Source organism: Elephas maximus, chromosome 15 (genome assembly GCF_024166365.1).
Source record: "Elephas maximus indicus isolate mEleMax1 chromosome 15, mEleMax1 primary haplotype, whole genome shotgun sequence".
Taxonomy (NCBI): domain Eukaryota; kingdom Metazoa; phylum Chordata; class Mammalia; order Proboscidea; family Elephantidae; genus Elephas; species Elephas maximus.
In genome coordinates, this window is record NC_064833.1 from 3,900,448 (window position 1) to 3,920,331 (window position 19,884).

Below are 19,884 nucleotides of genomic sequence, written 5' to 3' on the forward strand. Positions count from 1 at the left end.
AGCTGCTTCCACGGAGTTGGAAGGCACCTGAAGAGGAAAAATTAATCCAAGAGCCACTGGAATAAAGGGGGTAAAACCTGGGCATGATCTTTGTCTCGTCCTTCTCCACAGCCAGTATCACTTCTTCAGTGTTTCAAACTCATCCACTTCCCAGCTGTCTTTAGGCTGGCTTCTCTAGAGAAGCAAAACCAGTAAAGTATATAAATATATATACAGAGAGAGGTTTATATCAAGGAAATGGCTCACTCAGTTGTAGAGGCTGGAATGTCCCAAGTCCGTGGGCCGGGGTAGAGATTTCTCCTAATTCACACAGCTGCAGTGGCTGCCAAACCCAAGATCAGCAGGTCAGACAGCAGGGCTCTTGCTCACAGGCTACGAACATCAACGAATCCCAAGATTGGCAGGCAAGACGACAGGTAAGCTGCTAGCTCAAGTCCCAAGAACTGGAGGTTAGTCAGACAGGAGCCAGCTGCAGGATCCAGAGCCAGCAAAAGGCCCCGAGCCTTGCCAGAAAGTCCACTTATGTTGGATGCAGGCCACACTCCCAAGGAAACTCCCTTTCAACTGATTGGCTACTCACAGCAGATCCCATCATGGAGGTGATCACATTATATCACATCTCACCATGGAGGTGATTACATCATCATATGACTGCCAGACTATATCATAACTGCCAAACCACTGAGAATCATGGCCCGGCCAAGCTGACACACAACCTTAACCATCATACCTGCCTTGCCACAGTCCTCCCTGTTTTTGGCCACTGTTACTGCCTGCTTGCATTACTGCAGTAGACTCCTGTGTTGGGGTCCCCAAGACCACCCCCAGGCTTGTTGATTCTTCAGGAGGACTCCCAGGACTCTGCATGTAGTAGTGTTCATGGCTATGATTTCCTACAGCAAAAGGTTGAAAGCACTGTCAACACGGGAAAAAAGCACACGTGATGAAGTTCAGAGGAAACTAGGCCCAGCTTTCCAGGGTCCTTTACCGGAGGAGTCACACAGGACACGCCTACTTCCTCCGGCATCAAAATGTGACCACATGTGTGTCGTGTCTTCTACCAGAGCAGTTCAACTGACCCCAGGAGGCCAGGGTTTCTATGGAAGTCTAGTCATGCAGGTACCCTCTGCCTGGCGTGTACCAAAATTCCAGACTCCCAGAAGGAAGGCAGGTGCTTGGCATAAACCACACAGTGTGTTCAAACAGTTTAGGTGCAGTGAGCCACTCTTATCAGTTAGGGAATGGGGAGAACCCCCTGGAAGTCCTTGTTCCCAGATGCTAGTCGAGGACCCACCTTGTAGCAGGCCTTTCTGGGATGCAGTCTCAGGCTTGCTGTGTCAGGTCTCTGTACATCTGCTCACGGATCATCCTCTGTCCCCTTTTGTCCAGCATCCTCTACTTTCTCTCCACTAAAGCCAGGGGGAACCCTTCTACTGAGAACCTGTACAGCGACAGGCTGTTGCTCCTGGGAGAACCCTCCTACTGAGAACCCGTACCGGGACGTGCTGCTGCTTCTGGGATAGCTTCCGTAACCTAGCTGCAGGACCCTGTGTGGCTCGTCCCCTGCCAGCACCCCAGCCTCATTTTCATCACTCCTGGCACTCGGTTCTTCAGCTACATTGAACTTGTTTCAGTCACTGGAGCGAGCTGTCCTTCCTTTGCCATAGAGCCTTTGTGAGCGCCATTCTTTTCCCTTGCTGGGTCCCGCTCGTCTCTCAGGCCTTCCTCTGGAAGCCCCCCTGTGTTGTTTTCCTGGACACCTTCTCCTCATCTGCCGCACCACCTGCCACACTTGTTAAAGGGCCTCTTTCCCGTCCACTTCCTGCTCTGGGCAGTGAGCACTGGTGCAAGGCCACACGGTGGACCTGACAGTGGGCAGCATCTGCAGGTGGGAGCGCAGGATAGCTTTCTCTCAGCTTAGGCAGCCTTTTATAGATTCAGCACATTTAGCAGATGTTATGGATTGAACTCTGTTCCCCAAAACCGTGTGTCAATTTGGCTAGGCCGTGATTCCCATTATTGTGTAATTGTCCACTCCTTTGTCATCGGATGCAATTACCCATGTGTTGTAAATCCTACCTCTGTGATGTTAATAAGGCAGGATTAGAGGCAGTGATAACAGTGAGGCAGGACTCAATCTACAAGATTAGGTTGTGTTTTAAGGCAGTCTCTTTTGAGATCTAAAAGAGAGAAGTGAGCAGAGAGATAGGGGGACCTCATACCACCAGGAAAGTATTGCCAGGAGCAGAGCACATCGTTTGGACTTGGGGTCCTTGTGCAAAGAAGCTCCTAGACCAAGAGAAGATTGGTGACAAGGAACTTCCCCCAGAGCTGACAGAGAGAGCCTTCCCCTGGAGTTGGCACCCTGAATTTGGACTTCTAGCCTTCTAGACTGTGAGAGAACAAACTTCCGTTTGTTGGCACCCATCCACTTGTGGTATTTCTGTTACAGCAGCACTAGATGACTAAGACAACAGATATTTACTAAGGGCCCACATCAGGCCAGGAGCTAACGCTGGGGGTATCTTCAATTGTGGGACGTCGTTAAGGAATGATTTTGAGGATTAAAAGATACAGGGATCAAAACATAGCTCTGAAAGTGATTGAAGAATCTAGTAGATTAGAAGCGGTAGTAAATACTAGAAAAACTGAATAAAGCAAACTTTATTGGCTGCCGCATCTATAAATGCAGTGTGGTAAAGGGAAGACCCCAGTGTCAGCAACAGAGTGTAATGAGGAAGCAAACAGTATAATCTACATAGGACAATTGCCTCCCCTGTGGCTTCCCAAGGAGTCCCTGGGTGGCACACACCATTAAGCTGGTGACTATTAGCCAAGAGGTTGGCGGTTCAAACCCCACCCAGAGGACCTCAGAAGACAGCCCCGGCAATCTGCTTCCAAAAGGTCACAGCCTTGAAAACCCTGTGGAGCAGTTCTCCGAATACCTGACGTGCACACCTGGTGGGCGCTGTGAGTTGGAATTGACTTGACGGCAACTAACAACAAGGCTTCCCAATATTACTCAAAGATAGGACAATTTGTGTAGCTGCTGTGGAAGAAAAATGAAGATACCGTAAGGATTTCAAATATTTGAAAAATTCAGTAAAAGGACCTTCTATGACTTCATGCTAATATTACTAATTACAGAAGTTATCCAACTTCATATTGAATATTTCTCCTCTCAAAGATTAATCTTTCCTGGTGTAAGTTCTAAATACTAGAAAAAATTTCTATTCAGTAGCTCTAGTAAATGCTCATGCATCTGATAGAAGCCTTTTATAAAAAGACCAAAGTAACTTTGATTTCCAAAGACTGTAGGGTTCCTTTTTGGTCTGCATTTTGTCCTTGACTAAAATGTTAAACTGAACTATACTTGCATTTTTTAAATGTCGCTAAAATCTTTTGACCAGCATTTGATTTTATCTGGGTTAACATGTAAAGCACTACTTCTTCTGAGCCATTTCATGAAACAAGTAACTATCTACGTTAAGACTACCTTTTTTCCATCTGTAAAGAAGAACCTGTACTAATGTACTACCTGATTTTTTTAGGCACTAAATTTAAGAAGGACCATTCATACCATATTATTTCAAACTGTTTTAGAGGCAAAATTCCATTCTCGGTGTTTTTTATTTTGTTTTGTTTTTTGTTATCTCCTACCTTTAGGAAAGAGCCTTTTCCTTTGGGAAAGCAGCGTTTAGATTGAGCAGTTGCTCAGACGTGCATGTCACATTCAGTGGCATGGCAGCGTCTCCTGGGCTATTCTTAGCACTCTTCCTTCAGTCATCTACATTATCTTCTGATCTTTAAGATATTCAAGTGGTCTGGTTATTTTAAGTGCTGCAGGTGGTAGAATCCAGTGTTTTAGAAGAACCACCTTCTAGAACCTAGTCTCGTGGGAAACGGCATCCGTAGTCCTTCTGACTCAGGCCTTTCCCCTTGGGGATGAATGCCCAGCTGTCTGGTCCTGACGCACGTATAGCGCTCACATCTCCTCTCTGTTCCAGGCTCGCCAACAGCGAGAAGCAGGGCGTGCGGACCCACGCTGTCTCCGTGTCAGGTAAGCGCCTCGCAGCGCATGCTGAGAAGTTGAACCGCTCAGAGCAGTAGTGCTGGGAACCATTGGAAGTTGGGTGTCTGTTCATTTTTATTATGATCGCTTCCTCTCTAGTGCATAAAAATAAAACATTCTGGCTCCCCAAGTTTGCCATCACTGAATAGTTTTAAATATGGCTCATCACCGTTATTTTTTAGATGAGTATATATATCTAATATAATGAGATTATTCACTGATCATTTAGGATTCCAAGTCATTTTTCTGTTTTGGTATCATGCTAAACATATTTGAAATTAAAGTTTTTACTTCTAAGTTGCTGTTACAGTTCATCTTTGCGATTCAGCAGAACTTAGCAGAATATGCTTTGAATATTTATTGAAGTTCAGGAAATGTGAATTATTTTTAAACTGTTTTGTCTTTTTCACAGTTAACAAAGTGGTGTTTGAATATTGCTTTTTAAAAAATATAGTTAAGATACTGATAATGAGCACTATCTTAACTATTTGCTGGTGTGATAAGTGTGTTGTGTTTTTCTTGGTATGTTTTCAGAAAGTAGGTATCTTTTTTTTCCCCAGTTGAACCATGTGGCAAATATTGGAAAGGAAAAAACATCTTCCCCTGACCCAAATTTGGTATCTTAAGATGTGCTAAGCACGTACATATCTGCACGCACACACGTGCTAGGTATATAACCTGATCTTAGGTGTATATGTATGCATATGTTACGTTGCTAAAATAATAATTTCCAGATAACTTTAGTCAGTTTTTCCCAAAATTTAGTTTTGTGCTTTTGCCTAGTTGATGACTGGGTTCTTTTTTAGCATCCCAGAGTAAAATGTAATTGCTTATTTTTTTATCGTGCCCAAACATCCCAAATGCCCTTTCCCATGGAATATCCGTGCTCGTATTTATGGACTTGGCAGCGATGCTGACGGAGCTAAACTGTGCGCAGTACCTCAGAGCACTACCGACTGAAGGAGCTGTAAGCCATGCCCTGGCAGAGAGGGAGAGGGTCTTCGTGCTACAGCTGGGTTCTCACCGGACCCTAGCAGACATCTGGCTGGCCTCAAGGCTGCCAGCATGTTCTAAGATTGATGGGTGCTCATCCTGGAGAGGTGCCTTCACTAGTCAATTCGCTTTTTCCATGACTTCTGGAGTAGCCTGAGGTTTCCTGAAGAAGGGCCACCAGGGGGCAAAACAGGTCCTTAGTCAGCACGTACTTGCCCTGTGTTCAGTCTATGGTGGTACAGGAGGTTTGGTGGGCTTCAGTATCTAGGTCCTCAAGGAGTGTGTAAGGCCGCCACACGCTGCAGCACTGAGGCTCCTGTCCCTAAGCCCAGTGTGAGTCCAGAGCAGGGAACCGTCATCTTGCTGGACTGAAGTGCAGTTTTGGCACTGAGCCCCTGAAACTGGTAACTTTCCTTGCTGTGGTACCTGCCACATGTCCTCGCCTCGACGTCCCTGGGCTCAGGAGGTGATCAAGACTCAGAAATGAAGTGAAGTCCATCCTAACAGAGCCTGCAGAGCTTGTTCCTTTGTGTATTTTCCTTGTCCCTTTTACTCAGTGTCTTCAGTTCTTCAGGTTTCAAGCCTCAGTTTTATTTAACAGCTGATCCTCATCACACCTCAGGCATTCCTCTCTCCAAGCCACCCCTCCTTTATGCTCTGTTTTCACCCTATTTCAGTGGTATTGAGTGTGCGTGTAATGGGGTACATACTACGTGCCGGACGCTGGTCTGTGTTCTCTGTTCTTTTGATTGGATTAACTCCCTTAGTCCTCACAGTAAACCTGAGGTAGTTTCTCTTCTTGTACAGACAAGGAGACTGCATGCAGCCCAGAGAGGTTAAGTAATATGCCGCAGAGCACACAGCGGTTAAAGGTGGAGTTGTGGTTCAAACTCCTGGTCTGGCTCCAACCCTGGTCTTAATTACGGTTCTGCCTTCATCATTTCTTCCTACTCATCCCCTAACTCAGAGTTCAAGCTTCCGTCCCTGTGTTAAGTCTTTGATTGCTGCCACGTGAATTTAATTTAGTTAATTCTCTGCTCATATTTCAGTAATAACTTAACTGTCCATAGGAGGAAGTTTAGGCTCCTTAGCTCGGCCCTCCAAGGCCTTTCTGTCCGCGCACCTTTCCATTCTGCCTCTTCCCCCTCTTCTGCATTTTTTTCGGCCAGATAAAATTAACGGTTATGCCGCCAGTGCCTGTTTACCTCTGTACTTTGCTTGAGCTGGTCGCTTGGCCTGGGCGTTCTTTTCATCTTTACATGTCAACATGTTTACATGCTCTTCTCAGCTCTTATTGCCACTGTATCTTACACATGACCATCACTTTGGTAATTTACAGATGCAGGCACAGCAGATGGATAACATCCGGTGGCCATTTCACGATGTGGCACCAGTTTCTTAAATAGATGCCTATCGATCCGTCGTGACTCCCCCACCGTTTGCTCCCTGCGGTAGAGTTGGACTAACGAGTGTGGGTACTTACATCGTCACAAAGACTATAAGACATAGCATCTTCCATGCCTGGCCACCAGGAGCTTGTACAGTACACGGCTCATACCCTGCGATTGCACACTTCTATGAATATCTTTGTACAGTTGGTTCTGTTACTAAATCCGGAGGTCATTTCTGTACCTGAACCTGGAAATGCTCACCATGTGGCGTGTAAGACAGTCACACTGAGGTAGAGGCCCGCATTGCTTCTGGACCCTGTGGAATTCTGTGTCTGCTCTCCACAGCGAGCCTGCCTGCCCCAGGCCTCCAACTACATCTGTACTGCATGACTGCTGGTTTTTCTGCCACGTTCTCTCTCTGTCTCAGCCCCTAACGAGCCCTACAAGGTGGATTTTATTCCAGTGTTTACAGTCCCCCTTTTACATTGATCGAGAGTGCCCACTATGTGCACTGTCCTAGGTGCTGGGCTGTAATAGTGAATAAGCCAAAGCCCTTCCCTTGGGGAGTTTACATTCTTGGGGAGGAGCCAGACCACAGGCCGGGATTAAAGTAAAGCTGGTAAATCGAGAGCTATAGGGGAGCGATTAAAATCGTGGGCAGGTGATTGAAGTGAGAGAGTCCTGTAGATACTGAGGGGTCAGCAGGTGCTGGGCCCCGGAGAAGAGGCGCATTCAAGCCTCCCAGCAAGAGGGCCAGGGTGGCAGACAGGCAGCAAAGGTGGAAGGCCAAGAGATGTGACGGGAGAGATGGTCAAGACCCAGGAGGGGCTGAGGTTCACACGCAGCTAGGAGAGCCAGGCTCTTTTCATGAAGTGTTCACGATGTGTAGACACAGCGTTAAACCTTTACTTGTATGAGCACGCATGTAGCGTTGGTAAAGCCCTTCATAAATGTTAGGTACTATGTTGTTTAATCCTAGTACAGCCTTGCAAGGGGCTTATTATTCCCCCATTTCACAGAGAGGAGAACTGAAATTAAGAGAGGTAAACTAACTTGTTCAGTACTAGAAAATGATGGACCAACACTGGAACTCAAGTCATTATTCTCTGGGCTATCCTGCCTTTATATAGCAATTTAGGGGTGTTTGCACCAAGTGCAGATGAAGAAACACTTGGGAAGATCACACCAGAAAATTTCTACCTGATCTTCAAGACCCAGTTCAGATGTCACCACTTCCTAGAAGCCTTCCTTGATTACTCCAAGAAGAATTAGACTGTTCTTCCTCAGGGTTCTGATAGTGCACTGTGCTTCTCTCTGTATGGATAGTCCTTGATGTTGTTGTTATTGTTAGGTGCCACCAAGTAGATTTTGACTTACAGTGACCCTGTGTACAACAGAACAAATCCTTGCCTGGGCCTGCACCTCACAATCCTTGTTATACTTGAGCCCATTGTTGCAGCCACTGTGTCAATGCATTTCATTGAGGGTCTTCCTCTTTTTCGTTGGCCCTCTACTTTACCAAGCATGATGTCCTTCTCCAGGAACTTACCCTCCTGAGAACATGTGATAACGTCCAAAGTACGTGAGACGCAGTCTCGCCATCCTTGCTTCTAAGGAGCATTCTGGCTGTACTCCTTCCAGGACAGAATTGTTTGTTCTTCTGGCAGTCCATGGTGTATTCGGTCTTCTTCACCAACACCACAATTCAAAGGTGTCAGTTCTTCAGTCTTCCTTACGCATCGTCCACCTTTCGGGTGCGTATGAGGCAATTGGAAACACCGTGGCTTGGGTCAGGCACACCTTAGTCTTCAAGGTGACATCTTTGCTTTTTTAACACTTTAAAGAGGTCTTTTGCAGGAGATTTGCCCGGTACGGTGTGTCTTTTGATCTCTTGACTGCTTCTTCCATAGGTATTGATTGTGGATCCAAGTAAAATGAAATCCTTGACAACTTCAGTCTTTTCTCTGTTTATCATGATGTTGCTTACTGGTCCAGTTGTGAGGATCTTTGGGTTTTTTTTATGTTGAGGTGTAATCCGTACTGTAGGCTGTGGTCTTTGATCTTCATTAGTAAGCACTTCAAATCCTCTTCACTTTCGCAAGCAAGGCTGTGTCATCTGCATAACGCAGGTTGTTAATGAGTCTTCCTCCAACCCTGATGCCCCGTTCTTCTTCATATAGTCCAGCTTCTTCGAATTATTTGTTCAGTATACAGATTGAATAAGTATGGTGAAAGGATACAACACTGACGCACAGCTTTCCTGACTTCTAACCACGCAGTATACCCTCGTTGTGTTCCAACGACTGCCTCTTGATCTATGTACAGGTTCCTCATGAGCACAATTAAGTGTTCCGGAATTCCCATTCTTTGCAGTGTTATGCATAGTTTGTTCTGATTGACACAGTCAAATGCCTTTGCATAGTCAATAAAACATAGGTAAACGTCTTTCTGATATTCTCTGCTTTCAACCAGGGTCTATCTGATATCAGCAAGATATCCCTGTTTCCACATCCTCTTCTGAATCTGGCTTGAATTTCTGGCAGTTTCCTGTCTATATACTGCTATAGCCACTTTTGAATAATCTTCAGCAAAATTTTACTTTCATGTGATGTTAATGATACTGTTCGATAATTTCCGCATTTGATTGGATCACCTTTCTTGGGAATAGGCATAAATATGGATCTCTTCCAGTCGGTTGGCCAGATAGCTATCTTCCAGATTTCTTGGCATAGACAAGTGAGCACCTCCAGCACTGCATCTATTTGTTGAAACATCTCAGTTGATATTCCATCAATTCCTGGAGCCTTGTTTTTCGCCAGTGCCTTCAGAGCAGCTTGGACTTCTTCCTTCAGTACTGTTGGTCCCTGATCATATGTTACCTCCTGAAATGATTGAACATCAACCAGTTCTTTTTGGCATAGTGACTGTGTATTCCTTCCTGTGTTGTATAAGGAAACCTAGGTGGCGTAGTGGTAAAGTGCAACGGTTGCTAACCATATAGGTTGGCAGTTCGAATCCACCAGGTGCTCCTTGGAAACTCTATGGGGCACTTCTACTCTGTCCTATAGGGTCGCTATGAGTCAGAGTCGACTCAACGGCAACAGTTTTTTATGGGTTTTGTTTAATATTTTTCCTGTAGAATCCTTCAATATCGCAGCCCAAGGCTTGAATTTTTTCATCAGTTCTTTCAGCTTGAGAAATGCCAAGCGTGTTCTTCCCTTTTGGTTTTCTACCTCCAGGTCTTTGCACATGTCATTACAGTACTTTGCTTTGTCTTCTGGAGCCACCCTTTGAAATCTTCAGTTCTTTTACTTCATCATTTCTTCCTTTCACTTTAGCCACTCGACACTCAAGAGCAAGTTTCAAGAGTCTCTTCTGACATCCATTTTGTACTTTTCTTTCTCGTCTGTCTTTTCAGTGACCTCTTACTTTCTTCCTGTATGATGTCCTTGTACAAATTGTCTGGTCTTTTGTCGTTAGTGTTTAACGTGTCAAATCTATTCTTGAAATGGTCTCTAAATTCAGGTGGGATATGCTCAAGGTTGTAGTTTGGCTCTCATGAACTTGTTCTGATTTTCTTCAGTTTCATCTTGAACTTACATATGAACAATTGATGGTCTGTTCCACAGTCAGCCCTTGGCCTTGTTCTGACTGATGTTATTGAGCTTTTCTATCATCTCTTTCCACCGATGTAGTTGATTGGCTTCCTGTGTATTCCATCTGGTGAAGTCCACATGTGTAGTCACTGTTTATGTTGGTGAAAAAAGGTATTTGCAATGAAGAAGTCATTGATCTTAAACGAAATTCTGTCATGCAATCTCCAGCATCATTTCTATCACAAAGGCAGTGTTTTCCAAATATCAGTCTTTCTTCGTTTCCAACTTGCGCATTCTAATAATCAGTAATTATCAATGCATCCTGATTGCATGTTTGATCAATTTCAGGCTGCAGAAGTTGGTAAAAATCTTTAATTTCTTCCTCTTTGGCCTTAGTGATTGGTGTGTAAATTTGAATACTAGTTGTATTAACTGGTCTTCCTTGTAGGCGTGTGGACGTTATCCTATCACTGACAGCATTGATGGGTGTGATTATTTTAGAATCCACCTAGACCATGAACCCATCACTGACAAAGACGTGCTCTGTTGACCTGTCTTTTATCTGGGGCATAGAACCAAACCAAACCCGTTGCCATTGTGTCGATTCCAACTCATAATGAGCCTTTAGGACAGGGTGGAACTGCCCCATAGGGTTTCCAAGGAGCACCTGGTAGATTCAAACTGCCGACCTTTTGGTTACCAGCTGAGCTCTTAACCACTGTGCCACCAGGGCTCCTAACTGGGACATAAGTGCACAGTGATTGTTTTTAAATGCATCAGTGGATGTCCCAGTGAGGCCCGCTCTGGTGGTAAACTGGGACTTACAGGGATCCATTCCACGTAGCAGGAACAGGAAGAAGAAAGGCAGAAATAGTCAGAGCTCTCGGTGATTTTGATAGTTGCCGGATTCTTTTCTAGTCAGCTTTGAGCAGGGGGACTGGGGGAACAGTCAGCAGGAAGAATGAGAGTCTCGATAACTTTTAGGACCGTTTTCAGCTCCTGATGGATCCCTAGTTGGGAAAGGAAGCAGCATCCTGACATTCCAGAGACTAGATGCCAGGCACTCATCCGTATTCCACTGCAACGTTACCACAGCCATTAGGTCATCTTCAACAGGGTCACTGTTGCAGGTGATACTGAATGTAAGGTTTATTTGTTTGTTTTGTTGAACTTTAGATGAAGGTTTACAGAACAAGCTAGTTTGTTGTCAAACAGTACACACATTGTTGTATGACATCGGTTAACAACCCCACGACATGTCAACACTCTCCCTTCTCAACCCTAGCTTCCCTATTACCAGCTGTCCTGTTCCCTCCTACCTTCCAGTCCCTGCCCCAGGGATGGTGCACCCCTTTAGTCTTGTTTTGTTCCATGGGACTGTTCAATCTTTGGCTGAAGGGTGAACCTCAGGAGTGGCTTCCTTACTGAGCTGAAAGGGTGTCCGGGGCTATAGGCTAGGGCTTCTGCGGCTCTGTCTGGGACCCTCTATTGTGATCCCTGTCAGAGCAGTCAGTGGTGGTAGCCAGGCACCATCTAGTTGTACTGTACTCAGTCTGGTGGATGCTGTGGTAGATGTGGTCCATTAATCCTTTGGACTAATCTTTCCCTTATGTTTTTAGTTTTCTTCATTCTTCCTTGCTCCCGAAGGGATGATAGCAGTGGAATATCCTAGATGGCCACTCACAAGCTTTTAAGACCCCAGACGCTACTCACCAAAGTAGAGTGTAGAACATTTTCTTTATAAACTCTGTTATGCCAGTTGAGCTAGATGTTCCCTGAGCCCATGGTTCCCACAGCCCTCAGCCCAGCAATTTGGTCCCTCAGGTGGGTTGGTTGTGTCTTTGGAGCTACCATGGCTTTGCCTTGTACAGGTTGTGCAGGCTTCCCCAGTATGTAAGGTTTATTTTTGAAGTCTAGAGAAACTTTCTTTGTAAAAACAAGTACAAGATTGAAAGAGAGATTTACAAAATATCTAACGGAAGTACACATTTCCCTGGGGACATTACTCTGAGGGCCTAAAGTAGTAATCTTTAAAACAAACAGTAAAAAAACTAATTATTAGCTTTTCTAGGAAACTTGTGTTTATTGTTGAGCTCAGGTAGAACTTAGGCTATATCTGAGAGGCCGTTGGCTGCGTCTTCTTGGAATTTAGAAAGTGTGGTCAGAGGGGGTGTGTCCTGGAGAAAGGGACAAGGTATCTGGAACAACATTGTGTGTGGGTGCAGGTTACACTGATTACAGGTATTCCCAAATCAGTGAGTAAAGCCAAATTTTAAACATTTCGAAAGTGTAAACTATAACTATTTTTGTTTGGTTGGTGTCTTCGGCTGGGTTCTCCAGAAAAACAAAACCAGTGAAGCGTGAATATATATACAGAGATTTATATCAAGGAAATAGCTCACACAGTTGTAGAGGCTGGAAAGCCCCAAGCCCACAGGTCAGGCTGGAGGCTTCTCCTGACTCAATAACTGCATGGGCTGAGGAACCCAAGACCCCAGGTCAGACAACAGGCCTCTGGCTCACAGGCTGCGGAGGCTGACGTATCGGCAGGTAAGCTGCTAGCTCAAGTCCCTAGAACTGGAGGTCAGATGAACAGGAACCAGCAACCTGCAAGCCTTGCCAGAAAATCCATACCCCCAAGGAAACTCCCTTTCAACTGATTGGCTACTTATAGCAGATCCCATCGTGGAGGTGATTATATCATTATACGACTGTCACACTGCATTGTAACTACCAAACCACTGAGAATCAGGACCCAGCCAAGTGGACACAATCTTAATGATCACAGTTGGTTTGGCGTTTTGGTTTTCTAAACAACCAGGCCCTTCCTTAAGCAGTGAAGTGTTAAGGATGAGCAGCGGTGAGATAACACGTGTGACCTACCACTGCACCATGGGCGTGGCTCTTGTTGAGCTTTTGGATGGTGGGTGTTAGTGCAGTGTCCCTCCTCTGTGTCTCTGCCCAGCCCTTTGCTTGCAGTAAGGAACAAATGCACCACTTTGTCTTGATACTTTTTCAGGATTTATTGCAAGTTAAAAATTTTGTTTTAATCTTCTAACCAGTCATTCCAGTTTAGTCGTTAACTATGCACCCTGATTTCTTTCATATAAGATGAGTTTTAGGTCTTTCAAGTTAGTGACTGAAAATCATTCCAAACTCTTAAGAAAACATATTTAATGAAATAAATGTTATTTGCACCAAGCTGCATTATTACAGATTCTGAAATGACTCATTTATCTATTCAGAAGTGTTTTCTAAGCTGTAAAGTTTAGTATTGTTGTATTCTTTTTTTTCCCGTGGTATCTCAAGTACTAGATCTGTTACTTGTTCCTTGCTATGTCACTGCTTCGTAAGTAGAAGTAATTATTTACATACAAGTAAATACTGGTAGGTCTAACTAGGGGACTTGGAAGGGGAGATCAGAGCCGCTGCATATGGCACAGAGGTTGTCTTATTTTAACCTCACAACAGTCTTCCTCACCGTGATATTTCTACTTTGCAAATGAGGAAATTCCCATCCCAGAGCACAAGTTCACATGGCCAGGAGGTAATAGAGATGGGATTGAATCCAAAGCCCACCCTGCATTAGACCACATCGCCCCGCTCTGAAGGCTTCCTGATACTCGTGTGGGGGTGATAATTTGGAAGCGTCTGAGTGTGGCTGCATAGAGCTTACCACCCTCTTATCAGGAACAACAGACTGCTGATCAAGTTCTGACTCTTAAAGTCTGCACTGTGTTCAAGTTTGAAAGAGTTTGTGTCTGAATTATACTCTAGTTTCAATTCTGACAGTGCTGTGGTTCCAAAGGAGCCCTGGTGGCGCAGTGGTTAAGAGCTCAGCTGCTAACCAAAAGATGGGCGCTTTGAATCCACCAGCCGCTCCTTGGAAGCTCTGTGGGGCAGTCCTGCTCTGTCCTACAGGGTCGCTGTGAGTTGGAATCGACTCGACGGCAGTGGGTCAGTGGGTTCAGTAGCTGACTTTTGCCTTTATCTCTCCAGGCCCACGCAGATCTGTCACTTAGCACTTGAAGTTTGTTGCCAGAACAGAGAGAACGTCCATCTTCTCCCCAGAAGCTCCACTTGTAAAGGGGAAATGCAGTGCTTCATGAGACATTTGACAAAAATATGTTCTTGTCTTTGTAAAAGTACGCTTCACTGTCAGTAATGTTGGCTTATGCTGGCTCACAGCCCTTGTTCATTCTTTGGCTAAACTTATTGATACGATAGTGAACAGACTCTAAGCTATTTATTTCCTCTCTTAATATATTGAAAATATCAGTAAGTTGTTGCCATCCTGGTGACCCAACAGTCCTGGCGCTTGTTCTCCCTGGACCCTTCCCTGTTGGTGCCTGTGAGTCTCAGGTTGATGGTGCCTGATGCCTGTGTCTGTCACATTAGGAGCGCTACATCCCATAGGGTTTCCCTCCTATCTGGACTTCACTTTGGTCACAGCCCTGCTGGCTGGTGTCCTTACGTTATTGGGAGTGTTGCTTCTCTGTGTACTCCTTATGCTTTGTGCTCCTGCAGGGCTGGGTGTGTTGTGTAGATCCAGCAAGTGCCTCTAGACAGAGTCGACTGTCAAAGCAGTTTCTAGTACTTGCGTGAGGGCATGAGCAAATCACCGGGTGCTTGGCAGCCTGTGTATTCACACACCCTCATCACCAGTTGCTTATGTTCCTGTAATTTCTTTGAGGTGCACCCTTTGCTTTTGTATCTTTGTCAGTGATTTGGGGGAAATTGCTAATAAAGCTTTTTCATGAATCAGTCTGCTAGCTTTCCACAATATTTTCTTTATGGTGCGTGTTGGATGTTTTAAAAGAATCCCGAATTCTTTATTCATCTTTTTTGTTTGTTTTTGTTTCATTCTGTTTTGGTTTTGTTACTTGTAAAAATACCTGCACCTTCCTTTGGCTGGCTCTGCAGTGCTCAAAGATTTTTATTACATATAGTGCTAATTGTTGCTGAAATAGGAAAAAGCAATTTAAAATATTAATATGTTTTTTAAACCCAAATTGAGAGTAGTGAGAAGATTTGCCAGTAGGTAAATAGAAGCATTGCAATTGTGTATTAGTTTTTATAGATGTGCTTTAAAATGTAACACGAGTTTTCCTTTGTCTTGCAATAATTTATTTCTGTTTCTCTCTCCTCCTCTTGCCTCTTTCTTTGTAAAGGAGTCAGTCACTGCCAGCACAAAGTTAAGAAAGTTAGGCGCTTTCTGCCTTTGGTCTTCTGTTCCCATGAACCTCCTCCTCCGGGTACTGCGCTCTCGGTTTGCACAAGCTCTCGGTTTGCACAGGCTCTCATTAACCAAAGTCCCCAGGAAGCTAACCTCACCAATGCTTCTAGACTGCTCCTCAGCAGAGCTTTGGGGATAACCTCATTGAATAGCAGCTTGTGCTGCCCAGAATTGATAGTGCTGGGGGGAAGACCGGCCTCGTGTCTGACAGTCTCCGGGCTGCTCTCTTCACTAGAAGATGGCTTGTGTGCCTGTTGGTTTTAAAATGCATGACAGGTCAAGAAGTAGCTTCCGGTGTCATTGCTGCCATCCTGGAACTTGATCACAGGGCTTGGTGGGAACTGTGCTCTGCCTTGTGTACGTTCTAATACCGCATGCACCTGGTGACAAGGACGGCAGAACAAAGGCTGTGTCAGCTGTCTGTGCTGGGGGGCAGCTCTCAGGGAAGCTGCAAAATACAGCCAGCCAGGCCACTGGGACAGTTTTCTGGGGAAGCAGCAATGGTTTATAATTCTGGAAACAGTACTTTTGCAAACGCTGTCCATGTTTAAATGTGAGCTTCTTTGCCAGCCGAGCTTCAAATACTGGCTGTGCTCTTCAGAGCTAATTGCACTGGGCCTGGCCTACAACCACCACGTGATATTTAGGATCCCAGTGGCTGGTTGGGATAAGCAGGCTGAGAGCTTGTTGCCCTGGTTATTATTTAACGTACACATTAATAACTACTTTGTTTTGTTATCTAAGAAGATACAAATTCCCTTTGAAAAAGGTAGAAGCCATTTTTAACATTTAATTGTGAGAGGCAATCAAATTAATTTTCTTTACTATGGTAGAAATTAAACTCTGCATTACTGCTCTGTAATACCTTATGATATACTGACAGCTTAGACCTCAGCGAGTAGACATACTGCTATAATCTGTATTCTTGGCACTAGACCTGGGAGGGGGGTCGTTTTTTTGTTTTTCTTACACTTTGGTTTACCTGTCATTTTAATCGTGTGTTTTCCCCTCTCTTCCCTCTTCTCTTCCTGTATTTCCTTCCCTTTGTTCCCTGCCCTCCCCCCTTCTTTGCATGCCACCTGGATCTGCAGATGAAATTAGTGGGGACGGTAATATTTATTTTCACATTTGTGTTACTGATGTGGCGTAGTTATTATTTATTGATGTAAATACAGCTCAGTATTTAATGAAAGGCAAAATGTGGTTTTGGTCCAACAGAACAAGTACAAAACAGTATGAAATACAGAGCTCTTAATAATTATTTAGGCCTTTGAGAGAAAAGAGGACTATTAGTTTCTTTATCCCATCTCAGTAGTAAATTTGCATTATATGTGTTCATAGTGAATTTTCTAGATTTCACTATTAAAACCTTTTAGAGAGTTCTAGAAAAATTGTCAACGTGGTATCATGCAAGAATGTCGGTCATACTAGCCAGCAGTAAATGATGGAGACCCATGCGGTGTGCTCCCCAAGTGTAGTGTATGATTATCCTTAGCTTTGGGGTGAGGGAGCAGAAAGGAAAGAATGAAAAGTCATTTTTGAGAGTTACACAAGCTAACTAAAGTATTTAGAGAAATATCAGCAATTGCGATTGTTTGGAACTGTTGAGGATAGCACTTAAATGAGAAATTTAAAAACCACATTTCGTGTCTTATGTTTCCCATTTGCTTTGTGCACTGCCTGCATGAAACCTCACATCAAGGGAGTAAACCTTCATAAACTAAGGTTAGGAGGGAAGTTGCCTTTTTACCCTGATTAGCTGCAAGGATGCTTTTCCTGACCACTTCTGCGTTCATGTTTGTGAGAGGGTAGAGATACCTTGAGAGAAATGAGTGAAGCAGGCACAGTAAAAGATCCTAACTAACAGGAGCTTGGAAAAGCGTGTGTTCTTCCTGGGTTGGAATCAGAAGAGCTGAAGTTCCTTTCTGGTGGGCTCCTCGGAGGTAGTCAGTCAGTCAGCAGCTGCATTAGCTGAGGGCTTCCTGTGAGCAGGCCCGAGGTCTCACCCCTGCCCTCAGCATCTCTGGGTGTGGTGCTCGCTGTTTGCAGGCGAAGGAACCTGATCAAGGCAGCTGGAAGAGGAGCAGGCCGGCTCTTGCCCTTTCTCCATCACCCCATCCCGTCACCACCTTACTGCTTGAGTGAACTTGAGCAAATTACTCAATCTCGTATCTTCATCTATAAAATGTCTGCACTGGTTGTCGTAACGATTACTGTGAAAGCTTAAAAATTTAAACAAATAGTTATTTCCTCATGTTTATGAAGCATTTTCATGCAGTCCCCCGTCATTTGAATTTCACAGCACTCTGAATTAGCCAAGGCAAGTATTCTTATCTTTGTCTTACAGGTGAACGAGCTGGGCTTAAGTGTTTAACCACTCCATCTAGGTCGGGTCTACAAACTAAGGCCCACCTAGTTTTGAACTGTCCCTTGCGCTAAGAATAGTTTTTACATTGTTAAATGATTGGGAGAAAAATCAAAAGGAAAATAGTATTTTATGACATGAAAATTATGTGAAATTCTAATTTCAGTGTCCATAAGTAAAGTTTTATCGGCACGTAGTCACGCCCATTTGTGTACACAGTGTCTGTGGCTGCTTCTGGCCACCGTGGCAAAGTAGGGTGGTGCAGCCAAGACTAAATGGCCCACAAAATGTAAAATACTTACTATCTGGCCCTTTACAGAAAAAGTTTGCAGTAAAAAGCTGCACAGTGAAGCCGAAAAGTGCCTCCCCAAAGGTCACACAGGTCCCGGGCTGTGTCCTGTGTGTTGTGGCTCTGCTGTTTCCCACCTGTGCAGCCTTGCACAGGTTACTTACCTTCTTGCCTCCACTTCATGGGGATGTATGACCACCTCACTGTGTGGCTGAAATCCATTAATTCTTCTTATTGAGCAAATATTTACTGTTACTGTTTCTTCTCTGTGCCAGGCACTGTTTCAGATGTTGAGGACAAGGTGGTGAGCAAAGTTAAGGTCTCTGCTCCGATGGAGGGGTTGACGGTTAACAGGGAGACAAGATGATGTCAGACAGCAGGAGGTCTGGAGGGGTTGACGGTTAACAGGGAGACAAGATGATGTCAGACAGCAGGAGGTGCTGTGACGAAGAAAAGCAGGGTGGCATCACGAGTGGAGGGACCACACTGGATGGAGGCAGAGTCTCTGGACAGGTGACATTTTGGCTGGACACAGGAAGCCCAGGAGCGTTAGCCCAGGAGAGGTGGGACAAGCCTGCATGGCACCCCCACCCCACACACACACCCCCACACAACCATGGGCACTTTGGCGCATGTGGTGCTAACGAGCCCAAACTGCAGAGCCAAGTGCTGGGGTTGGTAGCTTCTCAGTCGTTTTGGTTACGGTGCGAGGGGTGGGGGGCAGCGAAGCTGGAGGAGGGAAGCAGAGCAGGCAGTCTGGGAGGCTTTCACTCCCACATCCATGCTGCCCCAAATCTGCTAAATGTACACACTTGACATGAAAGAAGGCAACGAGAGTGCTGGATACTGTTGTTGGCAGAAGTTCCGCCTTAGTTGCGTGAGTTTTCTGAGAGGAGCGTCTTAAAGTTGAGCCGGTTTAGTTACAGAATAAGAAGAGGTGGTGACTAGTAAATGTCTGTGTAGCTGGCGTTGCCTCCATTGTCTTAGCTGCAGAGGTAGAGCCCTCCCCCAGTCGGCCCTTTCCGTTACAGACGCCTGGGCAGCTCCCTTCTACCCCCCATACTTACTCCACGACGCCTCTAAATACGCCACTTTACACACAAGCAAAGCTGTGGGCCGACGGGATGCAATCCCTGTTCTTAGTATTCACTAAGAACCAGATAAGAGGGGGAAATACGTGCATAAAAGAATGAAGGCTTAATGTAGATGGAAAATTTCTTAACTGCAAATTTTCCTTTAATTCTGTAAGTACTAGTACTTATAAATGTGTAAGAATAATATAGATTATCCACCTGTCAGTTAGGACTTATGAATAGTCCACGTATGATAAATGTCTTAAGGAGAATTGACTTACTGACTTTACGTTCTGCCAGCCGAAGTTTATTTGACTTCAGCTCCTCTGAATGCTGATCACAGATTAAGAAATGAGTTCCTGCAGTTACACTCAGGTTTGGTGGCCATCCTGACCCGACCTGTGTGTGGAGATGGACGACGACCTCATGGTTATAGTAGACACATACACGTGCATTCTGTTTTCCTTGGTTTCTGTGATTTTAGTACCTGAATGAAGTAATGGTGGAAGAACAGAAGGCAGAACCATTGGCCTTTAGTCTCTCGGGGGTTAAAGTGGGTGCCAGGTACCATTTTCAACACGGAGATCTCTTCAGTGATTCACTGGAATACTAGCAGCTTCTTTCCCGACTCACAGAGGCACAGCAGCTGGAACCCTCGTGCCTGGAGCACCTGAGCTCGCCCATCTTCCAGAATGACAACCATAGACAAGACCTAAGTGATTGCTCAGTGTAACTGTTGTCCACATGACTGGTTATGTTTTCAAGTAGATTTTTTTTTTTTCATTAGTATGATGGTAGGTTTTTAAGGTATACATTACTGAAAGGCATAAATGGAGACAGGAACCCGTTGGCATCATCGCTAAAAATAA

The 19,884-nt window shown here is 44.9% G+C and overlaps 1 protein-coding gene across 13 annotated transcripts in view; it reads left to right on the forward strand.

Annotated features, from left to right (window-relative positions):
* The window catches only part of PTK2 (protein tyrosine kinase 2), a 252,208-nt gene that overhangs the window by 156,287 nt on the left and 76,037 nt on the right, over positions 1–19,884 (forward strand). For all 13 annotated transcript variants that reach the window (XM_049854317.1, XM_049854311.1, XM_049854312.1 and 10 more), the window contains one exon: positions 4,008–4,060. In XM_049854317.1, coding sequence (XP_049710274.1) covers positions 4,008–4,060 — 53 coding nt within the window. The remainder of the gene's footprint in view (positions 1–4,007; positions 4,061–19,884) is intronic.